Source organism: Brienomyrus brachyistius, chromosome 1 (assembly GCF_023856365.1).
Source record: "Brienomyrus brachyistius isolate T26 chromosome 1, BBRACH_0.4, whole genome shotgun sequence".
Classification (NCBI taxonomy): domain Eukaryota; kingdom Metazoa; phylum Chordata; class Actinopteri; order Osteoglossiformes; family Mormyridae; genus Brienomyrus; species Brienomyrus brachyistius.
Genome location: NC_064533.1, coordinates 5943685 through 5961043, shown reverse-complemented (window position 1 = coordinate 5961043; position 17359 = coordinate 5943685). Strand labels below are relative to the sequence as shown.

The 17359-nt window shown below is 44.2% G+C and overlaps 1 protein-coding gene across 2 annotated transcripts; it reads right to left on the bottom strand.

Annotated features, from left to right (window-relative positions):
- Positions 1-1709: 1709 nt before the first annotated feature.
- On the bottom strand, positions 1710-13840 carry rbm28 (RNA binding motif protein 28). Of its 2 annotated transcripts, none has more exons than XM_049019487.1 (19): positions 13473-13840; positions 13192-13338; positions 12905-12999; positions 12741-12816; positions 12462-12554; positions 11744-11812; positions 11420-11498; positions 9881-10122; positions 9508-9571; positions 9275-9384; positions 8923-8996; positions 8690-8828; positions 8188-8252; positions 7668-7826; positions 6644-6793; positions 6075-6149; positions 5131-5723; positions 4828-4945; positions 1710-2507 (listed from the first exon to the last, which is right to left on the bottom strand). In XM_049019487.1, exons 1-19 carry the CDS (start codon positions 13588-13590, stop codon positions 2385-2387), a joined length of 2589 nt encoding a protein of 862 aa, XP_048875444.1. In that variant the 5' UTR covers positions 13591-13840; the 3' UTR covers positions 1710-2384. The 2 variants fall into 2 exon arrangements, with proteins under 2 accessions (XP_048875444.1, XP_048875454.1); XM_049019497.1 differs by having other exon boundaries at positions 9508-9572; positions 9888-10122.
- Between the last annotated feature and the right edge of the window lie 3519 nt (positions 13841-17359).

Genomic DNA, 17359 nt, shown 5'->3' with positions numbered 1-17359 from the left:
GGGTAGCAAACTCCTGCCCCCCCTGAAAAGGAGCCAGTGAAACATCTCCATGTCCAGATGATAAATTACAGAAAGCATGCCTCTGAATCTCAAAAAGCTGGTCTTGTTCGACCCCAACAATCCAATCAAGAGCACAAAGAAGCCGGCTAGGATTTCATTGCTTGCAGACTTGCAGCAGGTGATCAATCACCATGGTAACCAAGTGTTTGCCTAAATCCAGTGTTATTGTTCTACCATCTGATAGCGAGAACACTTGCTCTGTCTAAAAGCTGAGCCCACTGCGTATAGAGAAATGCCCAAAAGAGACAGAGTACATAAGACAGTTTAACTGAACAATGTTGTGGATTTAATCAGGTTCACTGTTACTTCTAGAGATCATAATTCAGTAAAAATTGTTGTAGTCTGTGCTCCTGACTCAAAATATGATTACAGAACTATTGAAACACTTTTCCCTTCATCTTGGTTTCTAGCTCATACCCTGAAAAGTACAGCCTAGGTATCGTGACCTAATTCTACCGAGTCAAAGACGTCTCGGATAATTCACACATCAATTATAGAGGGACATGAGTAGAATCACACTCATCTGACCCTGCAAATATAAATGTAGAAAATTTTTAATTAAGGGTGAACAGACAAAATGAGATTAGGAAATTTTAAAAAACGTGTTACTGCTGACAAATGACTAAATTATAACCCTTTGACTTATAATTTACATCACATAATCAAGTTACTATGAAATCTTGAGTTTGCACGTCAGACTATTCTTAGAGCCCATTAAACATTTCCGAACCGAAGTAAAACTGGTTTTGTGTGCCCAACAGTGACACGATTACTGTGCCGACCACTTGATTCAAACCCACAACCTTATGGAGACAGATTACTAACCCACTGAACTACAGACAAGACCACTCTGCCCTCCTTACCTCTTCCTAATTCAGGATGTGCCCTCTTTCCATGGCTCGAGTTAAAGACGAAGAGCATCTCCGGGGGGGGGGGATGCCTTAGCAGGGCAGATCTCACACTGTAACCCCAACCTGGGTAATACCCGTCTTCCTACAGGGGGCTGTTGATTAACAGCAGATCCGGCCTATTACAGCCTATTGCGTAAATCCAACCTTGAGAGCAAGCCAATAAAATTGCAACAAACACTATATGGACAAAGTACTGGGACACGTGGCCATTGCACCCACAGGAATGATATGCGTACCATAGACATTTTGGACAATTCTATGCTTCCAGCATTGTGGGAACAGTTTGGGGAAGAGCCTTTCGTTTTCCATCATGACTACGCCCCAATGCACAAAGCTAGATCCATACGGACATGATTGGATGAGTCTGGTATGGAAGAACTTGATTGGCTGCACAGAGCCCTGACCTCAACCCCATTAAAATACTTTTAGAATGAATTATAACACAGACTGTGACTCCGGCCTTCACATCCAACATCACAAATGCTCTTATGGATGAATCGGTAAAAATCCCCGCAGACACATTCCAAAATCTTGTGGGGAAACCCCCCCCCCCCCCCCCCCCAGAAGAGTTTCAGCTGTTACAGCTGCAGAGGGGAGACCAATTCCATAATGATGACTATGAATTTAGGACGGGATGCTATAAAAATCCCTGTGGGTGTACTGGCCGGGTGTCCCAATACATTTGTCCATATAGCGCATTAATACAGTCCCTTTACATTACTGAAGGGGAAGAGCTCATTTACAGTTTGAATATGGAATATTTTTATTCATCTCTGTGAGAGAGGGATCCCAAAATGAGCTGGCTTCCCTGCCGCAGGATGCACATCAGGAGGGTAACATCAAAAAGTAGCAACAGAACATTTTTTTGAATGTGAAACACTATGGAGATTCTGAATATTCATTTTCATGGAGGCGATCTTCAGACCCAGTTTTTGATGTATACTATACAATAAATGTTAGTCAACTTAAGAAACTTCACAGATGCTTAAAATGACACAAAAACTTTCAAAACAATCAAAAAATCTAAAAACTGTCACACCTACATTGGAAATAGACTAGAACCATACATTTTCTTCTGTAGTCAAATATACGGGCCCAGCAGTCGGGTAAAATATATGTATATTCTTTTTTTGTCAAATGTAATAAAAAGTTCAGACATCAGTTTGTAAAAGGACTTGCATACAGCCCACAGCACAAACCATGCAGAAAAAAGATAATGATCGGCAACTCCTCAGAATGTCCTTGAATAAGGAACATGCCCCCCCAACTGTCAACGTGCCCTGAATGTTTTTTTCTTCCTCCAGGCTGCCTAGTGTAGCTGAACATTTCCACAAACAGGTGTACTCTCCCTATCCTTTCATCGTAGATCTTAACGTCCCGTGTACCTGATACCAGGTCGCGGGGGGGGGCACTTCACCCACTGAACCATTTGGTTTTCTTAGTCGTGAACACAGTGGCATTTCCCAACAGCTTCTTCTTGTACTGCTCCACCAGGCTCTCGAAACCATCATGGTCTCTATCCCTCTGCTTTGTAGCCTGCAAATAAAACGACACAGTGGAAATTCCTCAGACACCCGTCGAAATGCAAAGACTCATGGGAAGAGCACGGGTGCCTCTGATGATGCAAGCGCAGCTCTTTAAACCATCACGTTAATTTGTACTGGTTATAATCCTTGGCTAAGTCATTTCCACTTATTATCCAAATTTTGATCTTCTCAATTATCTGCTAGCAGATTATATACATGAACGCAGTTGGGCATCTTGGCACGAAGGACAATCCCCAGAGTGGCACCTGAGGGGCACAGATTCAGCGAACCAGCAGCACCATCTCTGGTAGGGTGTTGCATGAACCTCCACCGGTACTGTGTGAACAACAAATGCTCAGAATACTCCGGAATAAAGTCCCACATGGATCAGTGTCAGGCTCCTCACTGGTTACTTGGCATGCACTGCCATTTGGTGATGTCAGAGGACGAAGGTGTTTTCTGTGATTGGTAGGGCGGAGCAATTAATTGACTAAATATCGTGTCGCGTATTCCAACGTAGTATGAGTCTGTGCACATAAACTATCATTATGCCAGGCACTTGCTCCATAACTATTAGTAAAACAATTTGGTCATCATTCCACGTATGAATTTAATTTTTTTTTTAAATATTACGATAAACAACAATATTGGGAAAATCTCAGAAATTACTGATTTCATTTTTAGCGCATATTGTCCTTCCCTCGTCAAACCTGCTCCCTGGAAAGAACCAAGTCAGAGAAAAAATAACCAAGCAACAAAACATACTGCTGAAGTTCTTTGGGTTGGGCTCTACGACAAAAAAAGCTGAGGAAACAGGCCTGCTGTTTGGAGATTTTTCACAGTGTGGGACGAATATGTTAAATTTGCAGTGAGAATGTTAAATTTGCAGTGAAAATGTGCTAAATTTGCAGTGAAAATGTGCTAAATTTGCAGTGAAAATGTGCTAAATTTGCAGTGAAAATGTGCTAAATTTGCTGTCAACAAAGCTGTCTGTGGAGAAATTACCCAAAAACATTCGGAACTACCAGTTTAATTCCAAACTCGTTGGGACATTTTTATTAGGAAAGGTTGTTTTAAATAGGTCTATTTTTAATAGACATTAAACATGAAACTCAGATAAACAAACTCAGAAAACTGGAATCAGCTAGGATAGGTATTGGCAGGTCAGGCTTCAGAAAAAAAATGTTTAATTCAGCAATCAGTATCTGCAAATCGATACATCCCTGCTAGCTAGGCTAATAGGGGTGTGGCGTGGGGATTAGTGCCACTCTTGCTGTGCATGCACCCAGCATGCTTGGGACATCTAAGTGGCGCACTCTACAGTCAGGTCTTAGGAATTGCGGGCTGTGCATCTCTGCAGGCGTGGTTAATGAAGATGCATACACAAACCCCCAGCCGCAATAAACTTCCGCAGCGCTGACTAGGTAGCCTTCCTTAAGGACTGTCTCAATAAAACTAGGAGCAGGCCAATATCCCTCAAAGTACATTATTAGCAGAAGTACGGCTCTCAGGAGACCGGTACTTAAAAGCAGTTTATCACTCCAGTATTAAACCAAAGCACTAAAAACCTCATTTAAAAAGGCTGACATACAGAAGCCATATGAAGAGAAACGGAACAAGCCGAATGCAGCCAAGCTTAAGTTAACAGTTTCCTTTTAACCCTGTAGTAGACCCTATAGTATCTGACAATCCCCATACTACACAAATGCAGCGATACACGTCCCACGCCCACTATGAAGAGCGATGATGGAAATGATGAGTCACCTTGTCATTCAACGGCCCGTTTCCCTCAAATGGACTCACGGCACAGGAGACCAGACGGACCTCTCAATTTCTCCCTTTGTCTTCTACGCTGCCCCTGTGGGACTCCTCCACAACAACCAGCGCGGGGAGACGTGCCAAAACGCTACGTCCCAGCTGGCCCAGTTAACGTCGGTGGCCCCCTGTCTGCATGCATGACCGAAAGACTCTTGATGTCTCGTCTCCAGGCACTGAGTCCTTCCTCTCCTCATTCAGACTCCATATCAATGTATAACAATAGTTCTTATGCCTGTTTCGATTCAGCGTCGCCTTGCTTGCTACGTTTTAGTATGTTAAATGAAGCGGTTGGGTTATGAATGCTGCCAAAGTCCTTCTAGATCCCAGGTCTATCAAGATCTAGCATTAAATGGAGACGTTGACCGACCGACCGACACGCCAACGGATGCTGGACCAACTGGGAAAACCGGAATGGAAAAATCAGCCGTCACCTGCCGGCACGCGCTCATGGGGTAGGAATTTAGCAAATCCGGCATGGACCCCTCTGACGTCAGAACACCGACGGCGCTTACCCGAGTCCTGGACTGACTCTCCTTCTCCATGCGGGAGAAAGGTGCTCGCTCATTCCGCTTGGGCTGATTCTTCAGCTTCTTGGGCTCCGCCATCGGCCGTTTGCCCTTATCCCGTTTCCTGCAGTGACAAGGACAACCGAGGGATCAACTCCACCCTGTATCAGAGTTCAGAAGAGTAACATCATATGTACCCGTTATTTCTGATGAATATGGAATATAAGACTACAACCTAAAAGAATGCATTCATATGAGCCCCTGCTCCCCCAGACCCGGGGGAATCCAGCCCCAGCCTTCATCCTCTACCTGATCTTGGGCCCCCGGTGTGAGGGCATGGGTAGGACCTTCCTTCGTTTCTTCCCGTCCTCAAGCTCCACCTCCTCCACTACAGGTGTGGTCTTGAAGCCTGAGTAATTCTTGGGCGTGCCTGCAATGTCCTGGGCCGCCTGCAGGGGTGCCACTACATTACCACCTGACTTCCCTCGCTGCTGCGGCTGATCCTGCCGCTTCCCTCGCTGCTGCGGCTGATCCTGCCGCTTCCCTCGCTGCTGCGGCTGATCCTGCCACTTCCCTCGCTGCTGCGGCTGATCCTGCCACTTCCCTCGCTGCTGCGGCTGATCCTGCCACTTCCCTCGTTGCTGCGGCTGGTCTTGCCACTTCCCTCGCTGCTGCGGCTGATCCTGCCGCTTCCCTCGCTGCTGCGGCTGATCCTGCCACTTCCCTCGCTGCTGCGGCTGATCCTGCCACTTCCCTCGCTGCTGCGGCTGATCCTGCCACTTCCCTCGCTGCTGCGGCTGGTCCTGGTCCTGCCGCTTCCCTCGCTGCTGTGGCTGATCCTGCCACTTCCCTCGCTGCTGTGGCTGCTCCTGCTGCTTCATCATGTTTTGCTTGGCACGGAGCTGGAGGTTCATTCACAAATCACTTAATCATCAAGATGTCTGCCAATAGCCTGATAATGACAATAATGACTATACTTTATTTTGCCATTTGTATAGGTAGAAGCGCATAACGATTCCTTAGCTTTGTTTCTCCTGCGAGACACACACACACGCAGAGCTGAGAGCGAAGCTCTTTATCCTGCATCCCCGGAGCAGGTCTCAGCATTAAGGGCCTTGCACAGAGGCCCAGAAGCGATATAATCACACAATCAGCCACGGGATTCAAACAAACCAAAGCAAGACACCAGATGGTCCAGTCACTGAGCGCTCACAAAACACGAGGTTCTTTAAAGTCAGCGGGGTGGTGGATACCTTATTCTGCTGAGCTCGCATCTCCTTCAGCTTCAGCTTCCTGCTGTCTTCAAGAGAGAACTCCACAATGGGCCTCTTGATGGACAAGGAACAACGCGACATCAGACTCTTTGTGCCAGTTCTGTCTAACCTTTAAGTTTAATCGCAAAAACAATTCCTGAACAAATCATAATCGAACATGGTCAGTCATTCGGTCAAAGAATTTCCACGTGACTAATACTGCCTCACCGCACTTTAAAATACACGCATGCTTGTGCGGTAGATTTAGAACCGCAAACGGCGCCCTCTACTGAAAAAGAAACTTAACAAAAAGGACTGTAGTTCATGGTTTCTTTCTGCTTTATCTAACAGGTTGAATAAACAAACTGAAGCAGCACCTCAGGATGACTAAGATTGGTCAAAAGTCAGAGTGCAGAAGAACCTCAGAATTATGAAAAAGTTCTAGCTGAAAGTGTACAGTCAACTGGTCAGGAATCCTGAGGACTTCAGAGACGCGCGGAACTGTTGGCAGTTCTGAGCTCCTTCTGGCCTGAGCCAAGATGTGGGCCGCAGCTCGGCCTCACCCTCACCTTGTGCGGGCCGAAGATCTCGGGGTTGTTGTTGAGGTGCCGGAGGGCGGCCAGGGCATGCTCGTGTTGCTGGAACTGGACGAAGGCGAAGCCGAGGGAGCGGCCGACCACCTTCCCGCCCTGCGGCTTCCTGTCGTACATCACATGACACTGGAGAGAGAGACGAGAACGCAGGGCCCCAGGGACGCCTCGTAATCACGTACCGTGAAAAATAATAATACTGCCGCAGACATTTTCATAAGCTGCTATCGTAGTTATGCAAAGCCTAATATTAATGAAAATTAATTTTTAACCGAATCCGCTTGCTACAAAAGCAGCAACCGATTCTACATTAATACTACAGCTGTCACACTAAAAATTTCACTATTAATGTCTGCAATCAAAACTTAATATCAGCAGTATTACACCACACATTAAAAACTCATTTAAACAAAATTATGCGAAGATTTCATCTTGTTTCACTGCCCGATATTGTTCTCATGTTCAGCTGGGCTAATTGTAAGAAAACAAGGAAACTCTACCCCCCCCACACAAACAAACTATTGCTGACAATCAGATTAAACAAGCCGATTCTGCACAGGGAACTACAGGGAACAAATGCCATCGCGACCGAAAAACTGGGCGTGGCCGCCGAGAACCTGGATGACTCACAACTTGTGTCCGTGACTCCGTAGAGCTGAAGCCCCCGCCGAATAAGTGGATTAACGGGCATGACAAAACGGAGCGACAGAGCCCCCTAATGGTTGATGCTGGTAACAGCACTTGTGGGCTAGTTTCAACCAAAAATCAAATATACACATAAATTTGAAGCAATTGTTTAAATTTACTAATATACTTAAGAAAAATACAGATTTCATAAAATGTTGACGAACTGCCAAGACTAATACTGAAAGATTCAAAATGTCTGAATAAATCCTTCATCTTATAAAGACGGTTAGGACAAGGAAAGGGCAACACTGACCCCTAGTGGCGAGAGCAGGTACAGCGTTACACTTCCGTGAGTGCTCTCACTGCCGGGCCTCACCTCGGTGATTCGTACATCCTTCCCGCCACCCACTGCCTTGGCACACAGCTGCCGCAGCAGCCTCACGTCCACCGACTTGGGCAGGTTGTGCACGCACAGGCGCGTCTTTGACACGAAGACGTTGACGTCCCGCAGCTTTATCCGCTTCAGCTCTTCAAACTTATTTTTTATGAAATAGTTCAAATAAACAGGAAAACAAGCATTGCAAACCATGAGCACCAGCAGAAATATCAACCCTTCCCCTCAGAGCTGTAGTCAAGGCCTCTCCATTGACATTTTCATGTATATATTTTACATGCTGTTCAGACCAAAGCAATGATACATCGCAAACATCCGGCTGTCAGACAGCAAAATCAGCTACAAGTTCTACCTGCCTGAGCCTCCAGTGAGTGACCAGTAAGTGCCACACAACACATTACAAAGCAGTGGGAGATGCTAACAGGTGGATTAATCAAATCAGATGCAATGAGAACCAGGTTCCATGTCCAAGATACAAATCCACCCCGCCGCCAGGACTCACCCTCGACCTCTTGGCCATGTCTGCGGCAGGGACGCCCTCGGCGGCTTTTGTCCCGGCCCGGATCACTGGTGGGGGGGGGGTGGAGGGGTACAGAGCCAGCATCAGCCACGGAACAGAGGAGGGGTTTCCAAAGCAGTGATAATAATAAACCAAGAAGACGACAAAGAAGAATCAATATTTATATTGCACTGTTCACACATGGAATGCAGCTCAAAAGTGCTTCACATACAAGGGTAAAAAGGCAGAAAAGCAACTAACGTACAGGTCAATGAAATTATAGAAAGATGGAATGAATCGAAATGAAATAAGCCAAAACAAATTAAAGCTAAACAAGCAAAATATAAAGGAATAAAGCTAGAGGAAAAAAAAAAAAAACTTGCAATACCACAGCTGTACGACACCATTTCATACACTTACAGTCAGCCCTGCCCGCCTAGCTGCCCTCCATGCCGTTAAGGGGAGGGAAGTTCACACGCCCCCTGCCCACATTCCAGTTACTCACGTCCTTCCCTGGCCAGGTACAGGTTCCGGGTCCCCGTCTCCGTCTTTACCGCCGTCTTGTCTTTCAGTTTGGCGGCGTCGTCGCGGCTGACCGCCAGCACGATGTTCAGCCGCCGCCCATCCACTCGGATGCCACCGTTCTGGGGACAGCCAATCGAGGGACAGAGTTGGGGACGTCAGGCGTGAAAAGCGCCGGCGGCTAGGTGCCATCACCGTGGCGACACCCCGCCTTACCTCCGAGCTGTCCTGCGCTGCGCCAATGCATTTCTCCGCCCCCTCTTTGGTCTTAAACTGTGCAAAGGCACAACCTACGCGCAGGAAACAGAGATCGTGATGCCGAGTTCCGTACCACCAGCTATACTGTATCAAGACGACCATGGACCACAACTAACCCGACTCACATAACAAATGATCACAGTAAGAGGCTGAACAACCAGAAAATAAGCCAATAAGATTTCTCTCCAAACACTACGATGTGCCATGCTGTAGAAGGCCCAGGAAGATGATACCAAGGTACCGTCACAGAAGGTGGAGGGGGGGGGGGGGGGGGGGTCAGATGCTATAGGATTTAAAAAAAAGGGAGAACCTCTTGAGTGGTCAGTGTCCGGATGAAGCACAATGCGAATGTACTTCATCTCTCCAAACTCAAGCAGAGTTTTTTCTATGTCTTCCTCTGCTGTGTCAAAGGACAGATTTCTGAAAGGTGACAAAAAATATATGCCAGGAGGTGACTAACCAACACAAAAAGCTGCTCTAGCCATCAGCGAACGTGGTTTTTAGTAATTATTTTTAAGCAGTGATTATGTCCCCTCTTCTGACCTGATGAAGACCGTTCTCCCTTCATTGACGTCGGAGGGTAGAGGCTTCTTCTTGGCTGGATGTTCTAAAAGAAGTTTAAAAAAACACATGAGAGAAGAACTGGCACCAAATATTACATCTAAATATTACGTGCATTAATAAACCAAAACAAAACAAAGACTTGCTAAGAAAATCAGTAAGAAAAGTCATGGACAAAATGACACTTCATGAACCATTTGCAGTATTTTTTGTCCCCACTAGATGGTGCTCTTGGTGTGCTTTAGGGCATGCTTTGTGCCCTTTCTTGAACATAGAGCTCCATCTAGTGGACTCAAAAAATACAGCAAATGGTTCATGAAGCGTCATTTCGTCCATCACTAATAAGAATGCTTACCATCATCATCATCATCATCATCGTCGTCATCATCATCATCGTCATCATCGTCGTCGTCTTCATCTTCATCATCATCTTCATCATCCTCATCCTCATCCGATCCAGGGTCACTGTCATTCGAGTCCCCCTCAGATGTTGATTGCTTTTCTTCTTGATCCATCTCCCCCTTCTCCTCCTCTTCATCACCACCTTCGGCACTCCCGCTATCTGATTCATCATCAGCCTTCTCTGCAATGCCAGTTCTGAGGACCAGAAAAGCCAAAATATGCCCCCCCTACCTGAAAATTGGCCATCTCACGATCCTGTCAGATCACTACAGCACAGAATTAACTGTCAGGGGTATAAAGGTACACAACGTTCACGGTTCAGTAAAGCAAGGAAAGCAGATTTTATTTTGAAATTAATTACTAAATATGCAAAAACAAAGACAATTAAGAACAGTTCTAAACCAAAGGCAATGAATCTAACAACGTTTCTATAACAAATCCAAACAGATGTTTACTTGCATATCGTAAACATAAATAGGCCTATGTAAATTAATCAAAAATATAACATCATAATCATCCATCCATCCATCCATTTTCCAAACCGCTTATCCTACTGGGTCGCGGGGGGTCCGGAGTCTATCCCAGAAGCAATGGGCACGAGGCAGGGAACAACCCAGGATGGGGGGCCAGCCCATCACAGGGCAACATCATAATCATAATGAACTAAATCCCATCTAAATCCCGAGTTCTCTACTAAAAAAGTACATCGCATATCTATTTTCTCTTTTCGCCAACCCCATCCTGCTCTCCACGACAAACAGACACATATGCGAGCTGGGCAGTGAGGGGCAGCCACCTACAGTGGTGCCCATGGGGGTTAAGGGCCTCACCCAAAGGCCTACAGACATATGACTGTTCTGTCGAGGCAGAAGCGGCGCCCTTCTGATTACAGGCAGAGAGGCTCAGCTCACCAAGCCACACCTGCCCTCTCATGACACCACCAACTGCCAGTCTCACACCACAGAGGTAACGTAAGAGACAGCACAGGGCTTCAATATGGACAAAGGATACATAACGTAATCTCAGGATTACAATGAAGGAAAAAGAGAAGTAACAGCAGGCACACTACAGTTACTCAAACGCTCAATACATGCACACTAAACTTCATTTTTACCATTTTGACTGAACCCAGGTTCAGCACATGGAGGCCCAGGAATAGCCTGCTTTACACATCGCCAGATGACATCACCATCTGGTGAGAGCGCTTTACCAGCTATGTTCGCGGTTAAGGTATCCTCAGAGTACGGAAACGCTGGCGGTGCGGCTGCGTGGACCGCAGCACATCAGAAGGTTCTGTGCCCTAATCTGCCGCATCCAAACTGCATTTATTTAATTACTGCACCCCATTAAGTGCAATAAGGACCGCTGGTGCATTCTAATGACACATTAAGTCACAGCAGATTTTTTTTTAGCCATTTAGGAATTTGCAGGAAGCCAGGAGTGCGTCCAGTGAGACGCGAAAGAGAAGCTGTGTTACGAAGCAGACACATACGTGCTCAGAGCCGGCGGATCGATTTCCTCTTCAGACTCCGGTTCCGGATCCTTGGCCTCCTCCCCACCCTTTTTGGACCCTGCATTAGAATTTCAGGAGAACCATCAGCCACCAAAACACGTTACATGTAATTAGCAAAAACATTAAAAGAATTACCCACTGCTCTCCCCACTGGCCATCTACACAGCAGTAATTAGCTAATTACCACTGCACCATAAAGCCGCTAAACCACACAGAAAATGACTTTCTACAAAAATCCTCATTTATCCATCCACTGTTTAATGAAACTAGTTGCTTGCAAAATTAATTTGTGAACTTAATCACCTGCAGGCACATTAACCGTAGTCATGTACTTGTCCTTCGCAACTGCCCAGTCGACAGCTACTTGCCTTCCTGTGGAAGAGCAGAAAGGGTGTTAATGCACCACAATAAGTTCATCATGGTCGCCAACTCTCTCACAGACATCGACGCTTTCAGACTCTCATGCAAGAAATCTTACACCAAATCTATATTATTCCATTATAAACCTAAAATTAACTACATCATAAACGGTGGGGTAGTTCACAAACTCTACAAGTTATTCACAGTGTGCATGTGTGTGCAGACTTCTGTCGAATTGAAAATCTCACTCCAGCCAGCTGACCAAAGTTGGCAACTGTGGTTAACTCACGTTGTAGGTTTGAGATTTCAGTCTTGGTGTAGGCTTTGCTCTTACCACAAGTTAATCAATGGTGACGTAATCAATGTTAAAATATAGTACACAGAATAACATCCATCATGATGAGATGTGCAAGTTTATTTCTGAGCAAACGGGAACCGGTCAGGAACGAGCAGTAATTTGTCATTGTCTAAGGTATCGTGTTGCCACTTTATAGATTTTCAACTTCTGGCCCATTTTAAGAAATTAACTAGGTTAATAAATGGGAAATGTATTTTTCATTTTGAAATAATCACTGGCACTGATTACAGCATACGGTTTAAAAATTGACATTTCAGACATGCGATGCAAAATGATCATTTAATGGGATATGTTCATAAATACCTTTAATTTCCTTTAGATTTGTGAGACTCAGGGCTCTTCCGGCTTCCAGCATGTTTTTAAACTGGACGAATGCAAATCCACGCATTTTCCCATCTACAGAAAACATTCACTCAAACATCCATTATGAAACTTCAGCAACCACTTTCAGAAATCGTGATGTTCGTTTTCCCCCCAGATTGTTCCAGGATTCATCATGGTGCGTAAAACAATGAGACTCTGAAGATGTGTGTAGAAAAGCTACATTTACTTTGAAATATGTCATCACATATGTGTCATTACCTGGCTTTAGGGGAATTTTCACTTCCAGCACTGTCCCGTACTTCGAAAAGACCTCTTTGAGGTCACCCTCAGTACACTGCAAGAAAGTACAGTTACATATTTACTAAGCAAAAACAATAGCTTCTTTCCTATTCCTTCATAATCCCAAGCATATGATCACTTACCTTGAAACTGAGATTTCTTATGATCAGCCTCGCTTTCCTTCTGTTCTTTTTCAGACCTTTTGATTTCTGTTCTTTTGGAGCAGACTCCTTGATCGCTTAAGGAAACATATATGGCACTTTAACCGTATGCAAGGCAGTAAGGCGCCGACCTCACTGCTCATATTGCCAGTTTAGGTTCCTTTTCCGAAAACGTTATGTACTTTAGAAGCCCAATCGGAAACGTCACAGAAAATCTCTTGTTACTTTGTAAAGTACAGAATCTTTAACGAGCGAAAGATCTGTCATACCCCCTTTCTTCTTGTTATCCAGTTTCTTCTTGGCTACAGACACCGAGATTTTCTGTCCATCGTATTCCTTGATTTCCTTTATAGCTCTTTGGGAGTCCTCCTCCATAGAGAAAGTAACATATCCAAACCCTCGGCATTTGTCTGTTCCTAAAAAATAAACAAATTAAGGGGCAAAGCGAAAGGATGACAGTCCATCGCTGTGTTTAAATTTGCAGTAAGAATGAGCTGAATTTATGATTCACATTCAAGTAATATCGAGTAACTCAATTATATTGGCTTACCCTTCTCTTTTACAACGAAACAACTTTTCACGGGTCCTATTTCGGCAAATATTTCTTCCATGCGTCCATTAGAGGCAGACGTCGGCAAATTTCGAACAAATAAAGTTGGAACAGACATTTTGAGTTATATGGTAAAGAACTACTGAACACAATTAATCACCTAATCCGCCCTTTGCGCTTTAACTCAAGTATTTTGTTACCCGACTAACATCAATTCAGTTTCTCATTTGACTGAAAGTGCATCAAAACGGACACACTTGGGTCTCTTCAAATATCATATATATTTAAGAGCACCATGCAACTCTCACATTTACCACTGGCGGCAGCCATTTTTGTAACGAAACGGAAGTTGTCCGCCCAAAATATATTCGACGCGAAATTCCGGAGACTGATTTATTCAGTTCCGCATTTATGATTTATTTATTTTTTAATAATAATAATAATAAAAATAAAAAAATAAAAAAACATTATTCGTTCATTAACAGCCACTAATTGAAAAAAATAATATCGGTTCGGGGAAAAAGATATTACAATTTATACAGTAATTTTGTTTGCAGTAATATAAAATTAATTTTATTTCTAGAATTGCAAAATATCCGAAAGTAAAATAATTATTTAAGTTAAACATAAATCTCTTCATCCTTCATATCGCTTATACAGTACAATTTTGCTGTGGAAATAAAACGTCACTTTGTTTTTAGCTACTCAGTAACGTGTCCTGAAAAATGGTTTGTTAATAATAATAAGGTCGTTTGGACGGTGAATTTATTGAATTTTGAGTTTCGTAGCCATATGAAATCTGATTAACCGTTATAAGAACATAAGAAATTCACAAACGAGAGGAGGCCATTCGGCCCATCAAGCTCAACTGGGGAGAACTTGCACGTAGGCCCTACGTTTATAATAATCTTAGTTGTTTCGTATTCTATAAATATTCACCCCTGAGCACTTCAACTGACAGTAGGTGGCGCCCGCTTCAAGCATTTCAGTTTCTGAAAATTTATTTTACCGGTCTTTTAAATCTTGACGGCTTAATTGTTCCTGTCAACTCTTCATCGCTAAATGTGTTTTACTATTTGGTACAAGCTTTGCTTGACTGCTTGCCTGTAACTAATTGTTCCTACAGACTGAACGAAATATGTATCCGAATCCCCTTGTCACTGCCATGTTTTGATGGCAGTGTTAGACAGCGTTGTGCTTCCATAATATTCTGCTGCTATGTTGTAAACATGACTGGACTTTATAATAAAAAAATTGACTCAGTGCTCAAAGTTCCATTTATAGTATATTAGAATGTATTTCGTACTTATTCTTTCGTCTATTGCTGAAAAAAAGCCAGCCTGCGTATTGCAAAGCAGCCCTATATGCCTCCAAAATAGCCCAGGGCGGCGGAGCGCCTCCCCCCGGTCTTGGGCCGCCTGGTATTTTTAATAACTCGTCCCAGTTTTTGGATAAGTCGAAGGCACCCCAGGAAAGGATCACTTTCAGAAGCAGTGATGCAAGTAAATGCCCGTTGTAGTGTGTGGGGAGGGGGGGCGCGACATAGCATGTCACGGAGAGATTTACCACCCTCCCCCTGCCCATCCCCGGAGTGACGTCATCTGTTTGGCCAGCACATGGACGCCTTTATCCCAAGGTGGCCCCCATTGTCTCTGCCCTTCCCATTTACAGATTGCATTCAGCGGGGGCCCGTTGACTCGCACAGCGCTCCTCCGCTTCTCGGAAGCGGGTCCAACCTGTATAACGGGACGGATCATTTCGGATTCACGCTGCTATGTAAACCAAAGCGTTTAAACGACACCGGGTGCTGTTAGACCCCACAAATTTCCCCACAAGTGCCCCCGATGAGCATATGGTTCATTATAAAGGCTGTTTCCCAGGATTCGATATCCCGATATAAGCAGAAGCAGATCGTTCACTATATTCATGTTTATACGCACACTAAAGGTATATATCCTTAATAAATTCATAAAATCTTTTAAGCTTGAAGAAAAGAAACTTCCCGCATTTGATCTTACTGCATAATTGAATTTCTCACCGTTAAAAAAACCTGCTGTCGTCTTTTGAAGTATTTTATAGACATCATCCTGGATATTGTTATGTACCAGTGCAGGAGCTGAAGCGCACTAAAGGGCTCATCTGCCATCCATCAGCCTGGGATTTTCATCGCTCTGTGCCGGTGTGGGGAACCTATTAATAAGTATGTACACTGTGCGAAGTTAAGATGTAATCCCTTTACAATTTTCTGCGGCTGAATGGAAAATATTAATAAGCAGTTTCTCCGGGAGCTGTGAAAGTGCAAGGGCGGTGTTATTGCAGTGCTGAATCCCAGAAGACCACCTCGGCCACCCTGATTCCTTTGTTCGTCTGTTTTTCTCTTATGTTGGCTGCTAAAACAGACCCGAAGAGGGGATATTTTTATATGAAGTCAAAGATTGTCAGGAATGGTGTAATTTTTCCGTCATTTGTAGGCTGTGTGAGTGGTTTGTATCAGACAGACAAGGCTACAAACTGAGAACCCATTGACCACAGGCGTCGTTTAACCCCAGCCAAAACTTAATTCTCCCATTTATAAAACACTTCTGTCAATTTTTCCACCACAAGTCCTTCCAGATAAGGTGTCCGACTGCTTCTTACGGTAATTAAAATACGTGCTAAAACAGAGCGCGTGCCAGTTAGTTTGCTTCTCCCAGTAAGAAAGCTCTTCTCCAGAGGCGTGTCTGACCTTTCTTACTGGAATCACCTGTCGGCAGGGGAAACCCACCCAGCGACCGCATTTTTCTGATACTGGCCTCCATGACTCATCTCCTCCCAGAGCAAAACAATCCCTCCCTCTCTGATTTAACATTTTTTCCAGCTTTGCTCTGACATTAAGGCAGTCAATGCACAACTTAACACACTTAACATGCTACACTGAATATTAGTCAATAACTATGAAACATTTAACAACATGGGTCTCTGTTCGTATTTTTACAGAAATACTGTTAATTCCCAGTTCACATCTTGTTTTTATTAAAGCAGGCTAATTTTCTGTTTTCCATAATGTCAGCACACCCCAGCAGGGGGCTGAGCAGCCAGTAGACCCCGGAACCCTAGAGATTTTTTTCCTCCTTACTGGGGAGTTGTCTCCTCCCCTCCGTTGTTTTCTGACTTTCTTTATTTCCCTTCTCCCCTGTTTTATTACATCATGATGATGCAATAATGGATTTCCACACACTCTTCTCAAGTGACCTGGGGCAACTCTGTTACGAAAGGCGCTATATGAACAATAAATTCAAATTGAAATTGTTCTTATGCGTCTTTCCTACAACATTTAAACTTTAGTCTGTTTATCGTGCCTAATATATTTAATAGAATTGCTAAAACAATGTTAAAATGCTAAAACGTGACATCATTTGAATTCAAAATATTCTATATATGAAATAAAAAGTATGGAGCGTTTATAAAATCTGAAAAATGCATCCATCCATCCATCTGCCAGCAACTTATCATGGAGGCTGAGACCCTATAAATCAGACAAATATCCAGTAAAACCGAAAACATTGCTGGAAAACTGAATGTTATCAATGTCGCTTTCTGTGTTTAAGACTGATTAAAGAAAAGAATCTGTTGTTTGTTCAGAACAAAGGAGTATTATCTCTGTCACAATTAACCTCTGTGTTTGTTTCCAAATTCTGCAGCTCTGTGCGGTCTCGGCCTTCCAGGCAGATCCGGAAGGCCCAGACCCCATCCGTCAAACATATGTGCCGCAGACCACGCCGGTGTCACCGTCCCCACGACCCAGCTGAATGTCCCTTTGTTTTCCACGGCCTCAGACCATATCATGATTCAGAGATATCCCACACTAATTAATGCAGGGATTTTTCCCACTCATCCAGTGCCAAAAT